General features: G+C 54.8%; 2 protein-coding genes across 2 annotated transcripts in view; both read right to left on the bottom strand.

The window, feature by feature from the left end:
* The window catches only part of LOC309578479 (protocadherin alpha-C2-like), a gene marked incomplete at its 5' end in the record, with an annotated part of 148,128 nt that extends 135,840 nt beyond the window's left edge, over nucleotides 1–12,288 (bottom strand). Inside the window, one exon of the mRNA XM_082291151.1 lies at nucleotides 9,835–12,288. Coding sequence (XP_082147277.1) covers nucleotides 9,835–12,288 — 2,454 coding nt within the window. The remainder of the gene's footprint in view (nucleotides 1–9,834) is intronic.
* Nucleotides 2,363–4,885, bottom strand: LOC309578835 (protocadherin alpha-6-like; the record flags this gene model as incomplete). Its single annotated transcript, XM_082291749.1, has 1 exon — nucleotides 2,363–4,885. One exon carries the CDS (start codon nucleotides 4,883–4,885, stop codon nucleotides 2,363–2,365), a length of 2,523 nt encoding a protein of 840 aa, XP_082147875.1.
* Nucleotides 12,289–16,074: the final 3,786 nt, after the last annotated feature.

Raw genomic sequence — 16,074 nt, 5'->3', positions numbered from 1 at the left:
GCATACCAAGACCAATCTAGCAAGACTAAGAGCAGAGAGATAATGAGGGAAAGATTCAGAGAAGGCACAGCAGCATGATCCAAATTTCAAAAAGCTTCTCTTTGACCAACAACATTCCACATCAAACCCAAGTAATTAAAGGCACACAGGGCAGATGTCTCCACCAGCAGCAATACCAGAAAGAACAACACTGCCCTAAGATACGCAGAACCTCTGGGTGTCCTGAGAGGATCCCAGGAGAGCAGCACTGTGTGGTGGGACCCTCCTCGCGATATTCCACTGTAATCATCTGTCTTACACCCTGCAAACTGGGATCTCCAGTTAAGCAGACATTCTCCATTTCCTCCCCAATGATGTACTCAAATTCTCCCCTTCCCTCATGCCTGGCACAAAGAATATGATGTAGAGTGCTGCAAATCCATTCTGTGACTCTTGGACTCTTCCCACATGCCAGGATGCTTTGTGTCTTTTCAGTAATTTCAAATACAAATCGAGTTCTTAAAGGTTTTGTGATTAGAGTCATGAACAGTTCTCATCCCAGTCCCCACAGATCTTCTCTTTCAAGAGACCACACCAAGAGATGAAGCACAAGTGCACTCAAAATGACAACTGGGTGGGAGAATTTCTACCACAGAAAACCAGACCTGGGCTGCTCTGTAGGTGAGGATGTTTGGTGTGTACAATCCAGACACCAGAAGGAGCCGTGTGTGATAACAGCACACACCATCTCTACCCACACCGACTCTGCAAGAGCACAGGAAGGGGAAGAAAAGCTCAACAAGATTACAGCCACCCCCTCAACTGCCATGAAAATCGTGTCTGAAGAGGAGCACAGACCCACCATGGCAAGAGCTGTGGAAGCTGGTATAAACGCCCTACAATACACATGGAAAGCAGTTTGAAGTGCTACCCTCCCACAACAACACTCCCAAAGCAGCAGCAGCAGCAGCAAAAACCTTCAGGAGTCTGAATGTTACCAACTCTTATCCAGCACATTCCACATGTCAGGCCAGTGGCAGCACAAGGGACTGTCTCTGATGGGAGATATTCATAACCTCAAAGGACTCTGTGGCCATTTCAACAGCACATATCATCTCAAGATCCAGAAGGCCTCCAACTTCACACCCTTGGAACTTGGGAAAGGATCCTGGGCAGAAACACTCTGTGCCCATCCTGGCTCCTGCTTTCCTCTAAGTATCCTCCATTCCCCAGTCCAAAACAGTTATTCTCCAGAAAAGGACATCATTTCCATTCCTCTCCTCTTACAACATGACCCATTCTCTTAAAAATTATTCCAGGTTCCCTCAGACAAGTCCTCCCAGTGCTCAAGGTCACCATTCACATCAGGACATAGCCGGACCCTACTCAGTGTCACTGCCACATTCACCTCTGTGACAAGGCACAATTTGCTTCCCCTACCTCAGCAATCAATTTGACTTCTGCTTACCCTTCCCAGCAATGAGAGCACTGTAAAACCCACACAGGTGGCATCACATACATGGTCTGGCAGACTCTGCAGCTGCACCTTGAGCTCTGGCAGTGTTACAGATCTGACACCAATATTTTCTATACAGGACTGCTCTCATGGCAATGGACACTGATGTCTTGCTGAGAGAGACCAAACAACGTGGTGATGAGCACACCAATACAACGGATATCTACTGTGGAGAAAAAATTGGTAGTAGGATTTTTTTGTCGTTGTTGTTTAGAAGAGGAATTGCAAAGGAATTGTAAAGGTGTTCCAAATGTAAATATTGAAAAAACATGTCAACAAAACGTCAGGGTCCATCAAGCCACCTCTCCAGCCAGGAATGCAAGTTAACAACTGCAGCTAACAAAATCTGGGCGCGAAACAAAACATGAAAAGACCACAAAGCCTTCCCAGTTTTAATAATGACGTGGGAACACAAGTCCAGCTGGTCACCTTGCCTCACATCGCTTGTAGAGGACACATGGCAGAACATGAGGGCACAGAAGAAACCACATGTGATACCACCACAGTCAGCAAAGGCAATGAGGAGGTACACAGCACTTGGGGGACTGTCACCGTCACAGCCTGTCCTGCACGGCTTCAGCAAGCTCGTGTGGAAAATCTACACAACCAGCAAGCAGGAGCGTTGTCTCCAAAACGGAAACCTCCAGGCATCACAGGACAGCCCCCATGGCAACCAGCAGTGATTTCATTCTAGGCCGGAACAATTCACATCCACACCAGCAAATCTCAGGGGTCTACACAAAGAGGTTACCGCACTACCCTTACCCTGCAAGGACCAGGCAGCAGACACAAAGGTGCATTGAACTCACTTAAGCACCCATCGCCCTCAGGCCGAGAAGGCGGAGCCCGGCCAATAGCAGAGCCAGGTTAGGAAATGAGAGAGAAGGGGCAAAGGGAAAGAGACAGAGTAGAGGCGAGCAAGGCGGTGCCACTGACCGTGTCCAGGAGAGCGGAGGGCTCCGGCTGCGTGTCCTTGGCCGCGGGGCCGGGCGGCGGCGGAGGGAAGTTGGGGCTGAAAACCATGAGGTCGCTCTTGCCCGCGCCGTCCGCCACGCACAGGCTCCGGCTGTGGCGCTGCGAGTACGACCAGCTGCCCACTTCGCTGGCGCACACGAGCGTCGTGGGCCCGGGCCCCGACAGCACGGCCGCCCGCGGCGCCCAGCGCGACGCCCCGTACAGCACCACGGCCAGCAGGAACAGGCTCGACACCGCGCAGATGGCCACCACCAGCCACACGTTCGTCGCCGCACTCGCCGCACCAGCGCCCATCTCCGCGCCCGCCGCCGAGCGCGACGACGACGACGACGATCCCGCGGCCGCGGCCAGCGCCGCCTCGGCGGCCTCCACCAGCGACACGCTGAGCGTGGCCGTGGCCGAGCGCGCCGGCTCGCCGTGGTCGCGCACCACGATCAGCAGCCTCTGGCGAGGGCCGTCCGCCTCCTCCAGCGCCCGCGCCGTGCTCACCTCGCCGCTGTAGAGCCCCACGCGGAACGGGCCCTTGCCCCGCGGCTCCCACAGCTCGTAGCGCAGCCACGCGTTGTAGCCCGAGTCGGCGTCCACGGCGCGGATCTTCGCCACCACCTGCCCCGCCGGCGTCCCCCACGCCGCCCACGCCCACAGCGTGCCCGACACCGACACCGAGCCCGCCGCCGCCGCCTCGGCCGCCACGCCGCCCGCCTCCGGCGCCGAGCCCGCAGGCGGCAGCAGCGCCGGCGCGTTGTCGTTCTCGTCCAGCACGAACAGCTGCACCGTGGCGTTGCCGCACAGCGGCGGCTCGCCCGCGTCCACCGCACGCACCTCGAACTGCAGCACCTGCAGCTCCTCGTAGTCCAAGGGCTGCAGCGCCCACAGACGCCCGCTCTCCGCGTCCACCGACACGTAGCTCGACGCCGGACGCCACCCGCCGCCCACGCCGCCCTCCCACACCGAGTAGCTCACGCGCCCGTTGCCCGCCTCGTCCGGGTCCCGCGCCCACAGCCGCGCCAGCTCCGCGCCCGCCGCGTTGTTCTCCCGCGCCAGCACCGTGTACACGGCCTGCGCGAACGCCGGCGCGTTGTCGTTCACGTCCGACACCGCCACCCGCAGCCCGCGCCTGCCGCGCAGCGCCGGCGCCCCGCCGTCCTCCGCACGCACCTCCACCTCGTACTCCGACACCCGCTCCCGGTCCAGCGCCTCGCGCAGCACCAGCGAGTACGAGCCCGCGAACGTCGCCTCCAGACCGAACGGCGACGCCGGCCACACCCAGCACCGCACGCGACCGTTCGCCCCCGAGTCCCGGTCCGACACGCTCAGCAGGGCCACCACCGTCCCCACCGACGCGTCCTCCGGCACCGGCACCGACAGCGACGTCACCCACACCTCCGGCGCGTTGTCGTTCACGTCCAGCACCTCCAGCACCACCTTGCAGTGACCCGGCAGTGGAGGCGTCCCCTTATCTGTCACCTTAATGTGTAGGTCGTATAAAGTAACTGTCTCGAAGTCCAGGGGGCCCATCAGTCTGATCTCCCCAGTATTTGCATCGATGCTGAATAAATCTGTGGCCGACGGTGGAACAACAGAATCAATTTCATAAATCATTTCCCCATATATTCCCAAGTCCGGGTCTGTGGCGTTCACACGGGCTACAAGCGTCATCTCTAATGCATCCTCGGGCAAATGTACGTTATACACTGACTGGTTGAACTGGGGTGCGTTGTCGTTCACGTCCAGCACCAAGATCATCAGCTCCATGGTGCCCGTCAGAGACGGCCGGCCCCCGTCACTTGCCATCAGCACCAACCGGTGAACGGGAATCGTCTCGCGGTCCAAAGGTTTCGTGAGTACCAGAAACAAGGATTTACTGCGAGAGTTACTGTTTTCTTCCTCTATTCTAAAATACTCGCTTGGGCTGAGTGTATAGGAGAGCTGCGCGTTCGCTCCGATATCCGCATCCGACGCGCCCTCCAGTGGGAAACGAGACCCCGGCAGAGTGGTGAATTCCGCGATGCTGAGGTTTCTGCGGGCGGCGGGGAAGATGGGGGCATTGTCGTTGATGTCGGTGACCTCCAGCTGCACATGGAAGACGCGCAGCGGCCGCTCCACCAGCACCTCCAGCCGCAGCGCGCACGGCGCGCTCTTGCCGCACAGCTCCTCCCGGTCGAGCCGCGAGCTCACCAGCAGCGCGCCGCTCGCCCCGCTCACCTCCACGCTCGCCCGCCGGCCCTGCGCCACCAGCCGCAGCCGCCGCGCCTCCGCCTCGCCCGCCTCCAGGCCCAGGTCCTGCGCCAGACGGCCCACCACCGTGCCGGCCTTGGCTTCCTCCGGCACCGAGTACCGCACCTGCCCGCCCGACAGCGCCCAGGCCGCCTGCAGCACCAGCACCCGCACCACCGCACAACAACGCTCCCCCATCGCCGCCGCCTGTGCCGCCTGTGCCGCTGTGGCTGCCGGCCCCGGCACGGGCCCCGCACGGCTCCCCGCCGCCGCCCGGACGCACCGGCTCTGCTGCCCGGCCCGCGCCGCCCCCCCGCGCTCACAGCCGGGCTCTCCGCCGCACCGGGGCGGAGCCGCCCAGACGCCGTTCCTGAGCCTGCAGCGACACCGTGCGCTGCTCCGCCGCCTCACACGCTCCGCCACAGCGCCCATCTCCTCCGCCCCGCGGTGGGTATGTTTTCAGCCGTTTCTTCCTGCTCCTCTTTTTCCCCCTTATCTCTTCTTGTTTGTTTGCAAATAATCTTTCAGTTCTTTTTCTTTCTTCGCTGGCGTTTTCATTTTTCTTGCTTCCTGCATTTTCTTCTTTTTTGCCATATTTAGTTTCCCTCTCGCTTTTTTTCATTGTACTCTTTTCTCTTTCTTCGTTCTCTGTCTTCTTTTGTTTCCTGTCCTGCCGCTTTCCATTCTTTCCACTCTTTTCTCATATCTTCCCACCCTTCTGTATTCTTTAGTCGCACCGGAAAGTCGTCAGTTGCCTCTGGCGCGCTGGTAGAGACCATCAATTTCAGAATCATCAGCGCTAGTTACGCAGTATCATTGCTGAAGTTTGGTGCTGCTCTAACCCAGACTGTTAGGAACCAGCTCCACTCAGCGTCTGCAGGTAAGGTCGGAGCGTGCCGGTCAGCTCTTTTATCGTCTGTTTTATGTTTCCATTCTGTTCCTCATTTCTTACTATCGTTCTGACTTTATTTTTATTTCCATAGGCTCCTTTTTTTCTTTACTATTATTCCCTTCTCCTATTTCTTTTTTTCCCTTCCATTTTCCCTCTTTCCCTTCTCTTCCCTTGTTCTTTCTCTGTGTCTTTTCTTTCCTGCTTATCCCTGTTCTAGGTCTTTTCCCTCCTGCTCTTCTGTTTCCATCTTGTCTCTTGTGATCTTTTTTTTCCTTCACTAAAATATTTTCCAAATCCTCGCAGTTTGGGAATATCTCTCTTTCTTCTTCTTTGAACTGATTCTTTCCCATACCACTTTGTTCGGCTGGTTTTTGGGGTTTTTGTTAATCTTCTTTCTACATCCTTCTTCCTTTCTCTTCTCCCTTACTCTCCTCCTTTCTTGTCGTTGCCTCCCCTTCTCTTCTACTTCCATACATAAATCTGTACATTCTTTCCTTCAACAAAATATTTTAAAAATACCCACGGCAGCCCTGCCATGAACTACAGACATGCCCTTGGGCCAGAGTCTCATTTCTCCTCTCTGCCACCTCCTACCCCTGTAGACAGGAAACAACTTACTTGCCGTCCATGCACCTGCAACTTCCCCTTCCTTCAGGGTGAAGGTCACACTCTTCAGCCTCCAGTCTTCTCAAGGACCCAGCAATAACACAAGGCAGTCAGATGGCAAAGAACATCTCTGCTATATCAAAAGAGACTCACCATCCTCTGCCACACAAGCTGAAGCCGCAGTTATTGGGACATCTGTGCAAACTGCCTTGGAAGAGCCCAAACCCAGGAGAGTTTCTCATTCAGGAACTCAAACCCATCATAGTCCAGCATGACTATCCTCCAAGAATGCTGAAAAAACACTGGGCAAACACAGCTCCCGAGGACTCGCCATGTACCTCGATCCTTCCTGATTCACTTTCCACCTGCATTTTCCAAGTTCTCTTCATTTCTGGCAGACACTTGCTGCCTAGACAGCACACCAAGAACCTTGGTGTCCATGGGCATTAGGCCCCATGGAAAACCACTCAGTCACACTGGAATGATCCACTTGTCACACAGTCAAACAAAAGCCACGAAAGTAACACCACAACATTGTCACTAAGAACAGCCTCTTGACCTCCTACACATCTATTTAGTGAAATGGATTTTGGTCGCTCCTCCGTTCCTGCCTGCTGTCACCCACTCAAGCACTGCCTGGAAGCATCAAAAAAGGTGAGAGCAGGTAACTGTGCTTTATTGGTACAATAGGGTGAACATTCTGCTGATTCAACAAAAAAGATGCCACAACTGAACAGGAACTAAAGTACACTTGTCTCGAGAACATCCACTTTCGCTGTACGACTTACCTCTTCTTAACTGGTTCCTTCTTCAGAAAAGAAATATTTTCAGGGCAGGAAAGTTGGTTTTAAAGGATATTTGCCCATAACATTACCAGTGTTTCTGAGGAAGCTAGACAGAAAAAATCACCTCTGTTCAACAAAAACTGGACAGTGTGCAGTGCCCATTATGCACTTCTCTCACAGGGGAAGAAGGAAGCAGACCTGTAAGCTACAGAAATGCTCTCAAAGTGACACTTAGCTCAGGAGAGCAGAATAGACATCCCCCACGCTGATGGGAAATGGCACAAATATCTGCCACATCGACAATGAGAAACAGGAAATAAACCAAACAACAAACAAACCCAGCAAAACAAAATCATATGCAGTTTGATAGAGAAGAGAATAAAACAAAACCCCTCATTCTGCTGTATTGAAATGCAAGTTTTGGCAACACTTTGCATACCAAGACCAATCTAGCAAGACTAAGAGCAGAGAGATAATGAGGGAAAGATTCAGAGAAGGCACAGCAGCATGATCCAAATTTCAAAAAGCTTCTCTTTGACCAACAACATTCCACATCAAACCCAAGTAATTAAAGGCACACAGGGCAGATGTCTCCACCAGCAGCAATACCAGAAAGAACAACACTGCCCTAAGATACGCAGAACCTCTGGGTGTCCTGAGAGGATCCCAGGAGAGCAGCACTGTGTGGTGGGACCCTCCTCGCGATATTCCACTGTAATCATCTGTCTTACACCCTGCAAACTGGGATCTCCAGTTAAGCAGACATTCTCCATTTCCTCCCCAATGATGTACTCAAATTCTCCCCTTCCCTCATGCCTGGCACAAAGAATATGATGTAGAGTGCTGCAAATCCATTCTGTGACTCTTGGACTCTTCCCACATGCCAGGATGCTTTGTGTCTTTTCAGTAATTTCAAATACAAATCGAGTTCTTAAAGGTTTTGTGATTAGAGTCATGAACAGTTCTCATCCCAGTCCCCACAGATCTTCTCTTTCAAGAGACCACACCAAGAGATGAAGCACAAGTGCACTCAAAATGACAACTGGGTGGGAGAATTTCTACCACAGAAAACCAGACCTGGGCTGCTCTGTAGGTGAGGATGTTTGGTGTGTACAATCCAGACACCAGAAGGAGCCGTGTGTGATAACAGCACACACCATCTCTACCCACACCGACTCTGCAAGAGCACAGGAAGGGGAAGAAAAGCTCAACAAGATTACAGCCACCCCCTCAACTGCCATGAAAATCGTGTCTGAAGAGGAGCACAGACCCACCATGGCAAGAGCTGTGGAAGCTGGTATAAACGCCCTACAATACACATGGAAAGCAGTTTGAAGTGCTACCCTCCCACAACAACACTCCCAAAGCAGCAGCAGCAGCAGCAAAAACCTTCAGGAGTCTGAATGTTACCAACTCTTATCCAGCACATTCCACATGTCAGGCCAGTGGCAGCACAAGGGACTGTCTCTGATGGGAGATATTCATAACCTCAAAGGACTCTGTGGCCATTTCAACAGCACATATCATCTCAAGATCCAGAAGGCCTCCAACTTCACACCCTTGGAACTTGGGAAAGGATCCTGGGCAGAAACACTCTGTGCCCATCCTGGCTCCTGCTTTCCTCTAAGCATCCTCCATTCCCCAGTCCAAAACAGTTATTCTCCAGAAAAGGACATCATTTCCATTCCTCTCCTCTTACAACATGACCCATTCTCTTAAAAATTATTCCAGGTTCCCTCAGACAAGTCCTCCCAGTGCTCAAGGTCACCATTCACATCAGGACATAGCCGGACCCTACTCAGTGTCACTGCCACATTCACCTCTGTGACAAGGCACAATTTGCTTCCCCTACCTCAGCAATCAATTTGACTTCTGCTTACCCTTCCCAGCAATGAGAGCACTGTAAAACCCACACAGGTGGCATCACATACATGGTCTGGCAGACTCTGCAGCTGCACCTTGAGCTCTGGCAGTGTTACAGATCTGACACCAATATTTTCTATACAGGACTGCTCTCATGGCAATGGACACTGATGTCTTGCTGAGAGAGACCAAACAACGTGGTGATGAGCACACCAATACAACGGATATCTACTGTGGAGAAAAAATTGGTAGTAGGATTTTTTTGTCGTTGTTGTTTAGAAGAGGAATTGCAAAGGAATTGTAAAGGTGTTCCAAATGTAAATATTGAAAAAACATGTCAACAAAACGTCAGGGTCCATCAAGCCACCTCTCCAGCCAGGAATGCAAGTTAACAACTGCAGCTAACAAAATCTGGGCGCGAAACAAAACATGAAAAGACCACAAAGCCTTCCCAGTTTTAATAATGACGTGGGAACACAAGTCCAGCTGGTCACCTTGCCTCACATCGCTTGTAGAGGACACATGGCAGAACATGAGGGCACAGAAGAAACCACATGTGATACCACCACAGTCAGCAAAGGCAATGAGGAGGTACACAGCACTTGGGGGACTGTCACCGTCACAGCCTGTCCTGCACGGCTTCAGCAAGCTCGTGTGGAAAATCTACACAACCAGCAAGCAGGAGCGTTGTCTCCAAAACGGAAACCTCCAGGCATCACAGGACAGCCCCCATGGCAACCAGCAGTGATTTCATTCTAGGCCGGAACAATTCACATCCACACCAGCAAATCTCAGGGGTCTACACAAAGAGGTTACCGCACTACCCTTACCCTGCAAGGACCAGGCAGCAGACACAAAGGTGCATTGAACTCACTTAAGCACCCATCGCCCTCAGGCCGAGAAGGCGGAGCCCGGCCAATAGCAGAGCCAGGTTAGGAAATGAGAGAGAAGGGGCAAAGGGAAAGAGACAGAGTAGAGGCGAGCAAGGCGGTGCCACTGACCGTGTCCAGGAGAGCGGAGGGCTCCGGCTGCGTGTCCTTGGCCGCGGGGCCGGGCGGCGGCGGAGGGAAGTTGGGGCTGAAAACCATGAGGTCGCTCTTGCCCGCGCCGTCCGCCACGCACAGGCTCCGGCTGTGGCGCTGCGAGTACGACCAGCTGCCCACTTCGCTGGCGCACACGAGCGTCGTGGGCCCGGGCCCCGACAGCACGGCCGCCCGCGGCGCCCAGCGCGACGCCCCGTACAGCACCACGGCCAGCAGGAACAGGCTCGACACCGCGCAGATGGCCACCACCAGCCACACGTTCGTCGCCGCACTCGCCGCACCAGCGCCCATCTCCGCGCCCGCCGCCGAGCGCGACGACGACGACGACGATCCCGCGGCCGCGGCCAGCGCCGCCTCGGCGGCCTCCACCAGCGACACGCTGAGCGTGGCCGTGGCCGAGCGCGCCGGCTCGCCGTGGTCGCGCACCACGATCAGCAGCCTCTGGCGAGGGCCGTCCGCCTCCTCCAGCGCCCGCGCCGTGCTCACCTCGCCGCTGTAGAGCCCCACGCGGAACGGGCCCTTGCCCCGCGGCTCCCACAGCTCGTAGCGCAGCCACGCGTTGTAGCCCGAGTCGGCGTCCACGGCGCGGATCTTCGCCACCACCTGCCCCGCCGGCGTCCCCCACGCCGCCCACGCCCACAGCGTGCCCGACACCGACACCGAGCCCGCCGCCGCCGCCTCGGCCGCCACGCCGCCCGCCTCCGGCGCCGAGCCCGCAGGCGGCAGCAGCGCCGGCGCGTTGTCGTTCTCGTCCAGCACGAACAGCTGCACCGTGGCGTTGCCGCACAGCGGCGGCTCGCCCGCGTCCACCGCACGCACCTCGAACTGCAGCACCTGCAGCTCCTCGTAGTCCAAGGGCTGCAGCGCCCACAGACGCCCGCTCTCCGCGTCCACCGACACGTAGCTCGACGCCGGACGCCACCCGCCGCCCACGCCGCCCTCCCACACCGAGTAGCTCACGCGCCCGTTGCCCGCCTCGTCCGGGTCCCGCGCCCACAGCCGCGCCAGCTCCGCGCCCGCCGCGTTGTTCTCCCGCGCCAGCACCGTGTACACGGCCTGCGCGAACGCCGGCGCGTTGTCGTTCACGTCCGACACCGCCACCCGCAGCCCGCGCCTGCCGCGCAGCGCCGGCGCCCCGCCGTCCTCCGCACGCACCTCCACCTCGTACTCCGACACCCGCTCCCGGTCCAGCGCCTCGCGCAGCACCAGCGAGTACGAGCCCGCGAACGTCGCCTCCAGACCGAACGGCGACGCCGGCCACACCCAGCACCGCACGCGACCGTTCGCCCCCGAGTCCCGGTCCGACACGCTCAGCAGGGCCACCACCGTCCCCACCGACGCGTCCTCCGGCACCGGCACCGACAGCGACGTCACCCGCACCTCCGGCGCGTTGTCGTTCACGTCCAGCACCTCCAGTTCCACGCTGCAGTGGCCTGACAGCGGGGGTGTCCCCTTATCTATCGCGTCCACTTGCAGGCGGTAGAGACCAACATCCTCAAAATCTAAGTCATCTCTAAGCCGGATCTCTCCGCTTTTTCTGTCAATTCTGAAAACGTCTCTTCCGTCCTGCGGGGACAGGATCTGGAGCGAATAGGAGATATTACTATTCGATCCTTCATCCAAATCTGTGGCATTTAGTCTGATCACCAAAGTGCCGAGTTCTGCATTTTCCGGCAGCTGCACTTTATACACTGACTGGTTGAACTGAGGCGCGTTATCGTTCACATCCAGCACCGAGATCACCAGCTCCATGGTGCCCGTCAGAGACGGCCGGCCCCCGTCACTCGCCGTCAGCACCAACCGGTGAACGGGAATTGTCTCGCGGTCCAGAGATTTCCTGAGCACCAGGAATAAGGACTCACCGTCCTCCTCGGTTTTCTGTAAATCCAGGGAGAAGTGCTCGCTGGCACTGAGTGTATAGGAGAGCTGCGCGTTCGCTCCGATATCCGCATCCGACGCGCCCTCCAGCGGGAAACGAGACCCCGGCAGAGTGGTCCATTCCGCGATGCTGAGGTTTCTGCGGGCGGCGGGGAAGATGGGGGCATTGTCGTTGATGTCGGTGACCTCCAGCTGCACATGGAAGACGCGCAGCGGCCGCTCCACCAGCACCTCCAGCCGCAGCGCGCACGGCGCGCTCTTGCCGCACAGCTCCTCCCGGTCGAGCCGCGAGCTCACCAGCAGCGCGCCGCTCGCCCCGCTCACCTCCACGCTCGCCCGCCGGCCCTGCGCCACCAGCCGCAGCCGCCGCGCCTCCGCCTCGCCCGCCTCCAGGCCCAGGTCCTGCGCCAGACGGCCCACCACCGTGCCGGCCTTGGCTTCCTCCGGCACCGAGTACCGCACCTGCCCGCCCGACAGCGCCCAGGCCGCCTGCAGCACCAGCACCCGCACCACCGCACAACAACGCTCCCCCATCGCCGCCGCCTGTGCCGCCTGTGCCGCTGTGGCTGCCGGCCCCGGCACGGGCCCCGCACGGCTCCCCGCCGCCGCCCGGACGCACCGGCTCTGCTGCCCGGCCCGCGCCGCCCCCCCGCGCTCACAGCCGGGCTCTCCGCCGCACCGGGGCGGAGCCGCCCAGACGCCGTTCCTGAGCCTGCAGCGACACCGTGCGCTGCTCCGCCGCCTCACACGCTCCGCCACAGCGCCCGCGCCTCCGCTCCGTCATGCCCATTTCCTCTGCCTCCTGTTCCTGCCACGTTCCTCTTCCTTTTTCTCTTTCATTTTTCATATCTCTTGCTGTTTCCTTGCAAACACTCGTTTATATCTTGGTTTTACTTCGTTTTTCTCATTTTATTTTGCTTTCTTCTTCCAATTCTTTCTTTTTAATCACGTTTCGTTTCTTTTCTTTCCTTCTTTTTTTCCCGCCTTTCTACTCTTCTCTTTACTTCTTCTCCTTTTCATTCTCCTTCTGTTTCGTCATTGCCCTCCCGTTCCCTATTCTTTACTTCCTGTTTCTTTTCTTCCTATCCTCCATTATTCTTTAGCCCCTCTGAAAGATCGTCCGTTGCCACCGGCACTGCGGCACCGATCATCAAAGTCGGAGTCATTAGCGCCGGAACCTGGTGCTATAGCCACGATGGAGCCTTGTTAGGTACCAACTCCGCTCAGCGTCTGCAGACAAGGTAGGTGTGTTCTGGTCATCTCCTGTATCGTCGCTTCTATTTTTCTATCCTGTTCTTTTCTCTCTTACTTTCCTTCTGGCTTTATTTTTACTTGCATAAGCTCCTTACTTGCTTTTTAATTTCTTACTTCCTTTTGCTATTCCTTTTCCCCCCTTCTGTTGTCTCTCTTTCCCTTCCATGTTCTGTTTTCCTGTCTTTCCAATTTATCCCTGCCCTATTTTGCCGTCTCCTCTTCTGATTCCACCCTCTCTATTCTTCTCTTTTTTTAACTTGACTAAAATATTTCCCACGTGCTCATGATGAACAGTGTAAATGTCCTTTGGGAAAAGCTCTCATTCTTCTTTTTGACACTGGTTCCTTCAAGTCCGTATTAAATTTTTTTAATCTCCTTCTTTCTACTTCCTTCTTCCTTTCTGTTCTTCCTCTCTCTCTTCCTTTCTCTTTGTTTTCCTTCCTTGTACTCTGTGCCTTGTCATTGCCTCCCCTCTCTTCTGCTTCCATGCTTGTAACCTCTGTTCATTTTTTCCTTGAACAATCATTTTAAAAATACCTATAGCACCCCACCATGTAGCATGGACATACCCTTTGGAAAGATTTCTCATTTCTTTTCCCTACCACCTCCTATCCCTATTGATAGGAAACAACCTTTCTTACCTCCCACCCATGCACCTGCAAATTCCCCTCCCTTTGAATAAAGGCCACACTCTTCAGCCTCCAGTCCTCCCAAGGACCTGCAATAGCACAGCAAGTCAGTCAGATGGCAAAGAACATCTCTGCTATGTCAGCACAGGTTCCACCACCCTCTGACACAAAAGCCAGAGAAACAGCTGCTGACGCAGCTAATAAAAAAGGCTCCAAATACTCCAAACAACACTGATGAGCCTCTCATTCGGGAACTCAAACCCAACACAGCCCAGCACGATGATCCTCCAATACTGCTGAAAAAGCACTGTGAGACCGCAGCTACCGAGCAGCCGTCATACACTTCTATGCAGAGCTCTTCTTCCTCACTCTTGTTCCACCTGCAAATCCAGCCCAAAGCCACAAGTGTAACACCACGGCCTTGCCACTGAGAACATCTACTGCATGCCCTACAACACCTACGCCAAGAAATGCATTCATGTCACTTCTCCATCTGTCCTTGCTTCCACGTGCTCACCCTGTGCCAGGAAGCAACAGGAAAGGAATGAGAGCAGGCAGTGGTGCTCCAAACCCACGGGCATTTCAATCCAGGCAACATTCAGTTGATCCAACACGAAGATACCACGGCTGAACAGGATCCAAAGTACACCTGTCTCTCACACACAGCCTCTTCATGTACAAGTGACTTACCTGTAGCATCACTGGTTGCTTTTTCAGAAAAAGAAACTCCAGCACCAGAAGTATTGGTTTCAAGGGACGGTGTCCCTTGATGTTACCAGCAACTTCCTGTCCCTAGCAAGACCAAGACCCGAGAAATAACCGAGGAAATGTTTCAAGAAGGCAGGCAGAATGATACAAATTTGAAAAACCTTCTGTTTGACCGACAACATCCCCCACAAAATACAAGCAATAAAAGGCAGGTAATGCCACAAGCAGCAATGTCACAGGGAACAACAGAGCACAAGAATATGCAGAACTACTGGAGGTCCTGACAGGATCCCAGGAGAGCAGCCTTTTGCACATGGGCCTTTTCTCAAGGTTTTCTACTGATACCCTTTATCCCATTCCATGTGAAACAAGATCTCCTTAACTCCTCCCCAATGACATAGATTGTGTTCTACCCAGTATCCACATTTTCCTTAGGCAACACACTCCCCCGCTTAAACTCCCCCTCCCCACCACATGACTCCAGGCCCTATTTAGTGCCACATGCAGGATCACTGACAAAATATCAAACACTGCTAGAACCCAGCAACATGACCCAGCTCTAAACTCTGCTCTGCATGTGATTCAATTCTTTGTACATCCTCACCTTCCCTCGTGATTGGTGTAGAGAACATACTGAGGGCTGAAAAGCCACACAGCATCTGGCATGCTCTTCCCAGCTGCCTGTTCACCACCAATGCTTTGCTCCTTTTCAGCAATCTCAGGCGGGAACACCACAAAGCTGCACTTACACTTCATGAAGATTCTGTGGTTAGAATTGTGACAGATGTGATCCCAGTCCACACATCTTTGTATCATCAAGAGGACCACAGCAAAAAACAAAGCACAAAAGCACTCACATGGTCAGTTCAGTGGGAGAATTTGTACCACATGAAAGCAGAGCTGGGCTGAAGTGCAGGTTTGTGCCTGCAAATATCAGAATGAGCCATGTGTGACATCAGGACACACCACCTCTACTGCGGCCACCTGTGCAGTGCACAAATAGGGGAGGTTGAGCACATAAAGATTACAGCCACCTCATCACGTGTCCTTATAAATCCCACCTGAGGAGGGGCAAGGAACCATCATGGTGACACCAGTGGCTGTGAAAACGACTATAAATGCCCACCACTACACAAGGACAGCAGCTTGAAGTGTTCCCCTTCCACAACACCATTTCTGAAACAAGCAACTCATAAGACAACATTCAGCACTCTCCATCTCACCAGCTCTTACCAAGGCATGGTCTCTGTCAGGCAGGAACCACCACAAGGGCCCGTCTCTGATGAAAGATGCTGAGAACCTCAAAGGAACATCTGTGAGCATTTCAGTATCACACGCTGACTCATGATCAGGAAGGCATCCACTCCAAACCCTTAGGGCCTAGGAAATGATCCTTGGCAAGAGCATTCTGTTCCCATGCTGCCTCACACTGTCCTCTAGGCATCCTCCACTCACCACTCTGAGATATGTTCTCAAGGTAAATATATGATCTCATGTTCTTTTCTTATGTCATGACCCATGGCCTCCCCATGGATTTGCAGTTTCCCCAAAAACATGTTTTCCCACTTCTCAAGATCACCCTCCAAATCAGGAAATGGCCAGGCCCTACTCAGTGTCACAGACCACAGCTTCCTTTCCTATCCCCAGGCTCAACACGGCTTTTGCTTATCCTTCTCAGCAACGACAGCACCATAAAACACTCAGAGACGGCATCATCAACGCAGTTTAC

This window comes from Coloeus monedula (genome assembly GCF_965178545.1).
Source record: "Coloeus monedula genome assembly, chromosome: 15".
In the NCBI taxonomy this organism is placed as follows: Eukaryota; Metazoa; Chordata; class Aves; order Passeriformes; family Corvidae; genus Coloeus; species Coloeus monedula.
Note: the sequence above shows the minus strand (reverse complement) of the source record. Positions and strands in the feature narration are given on the sequence as shown.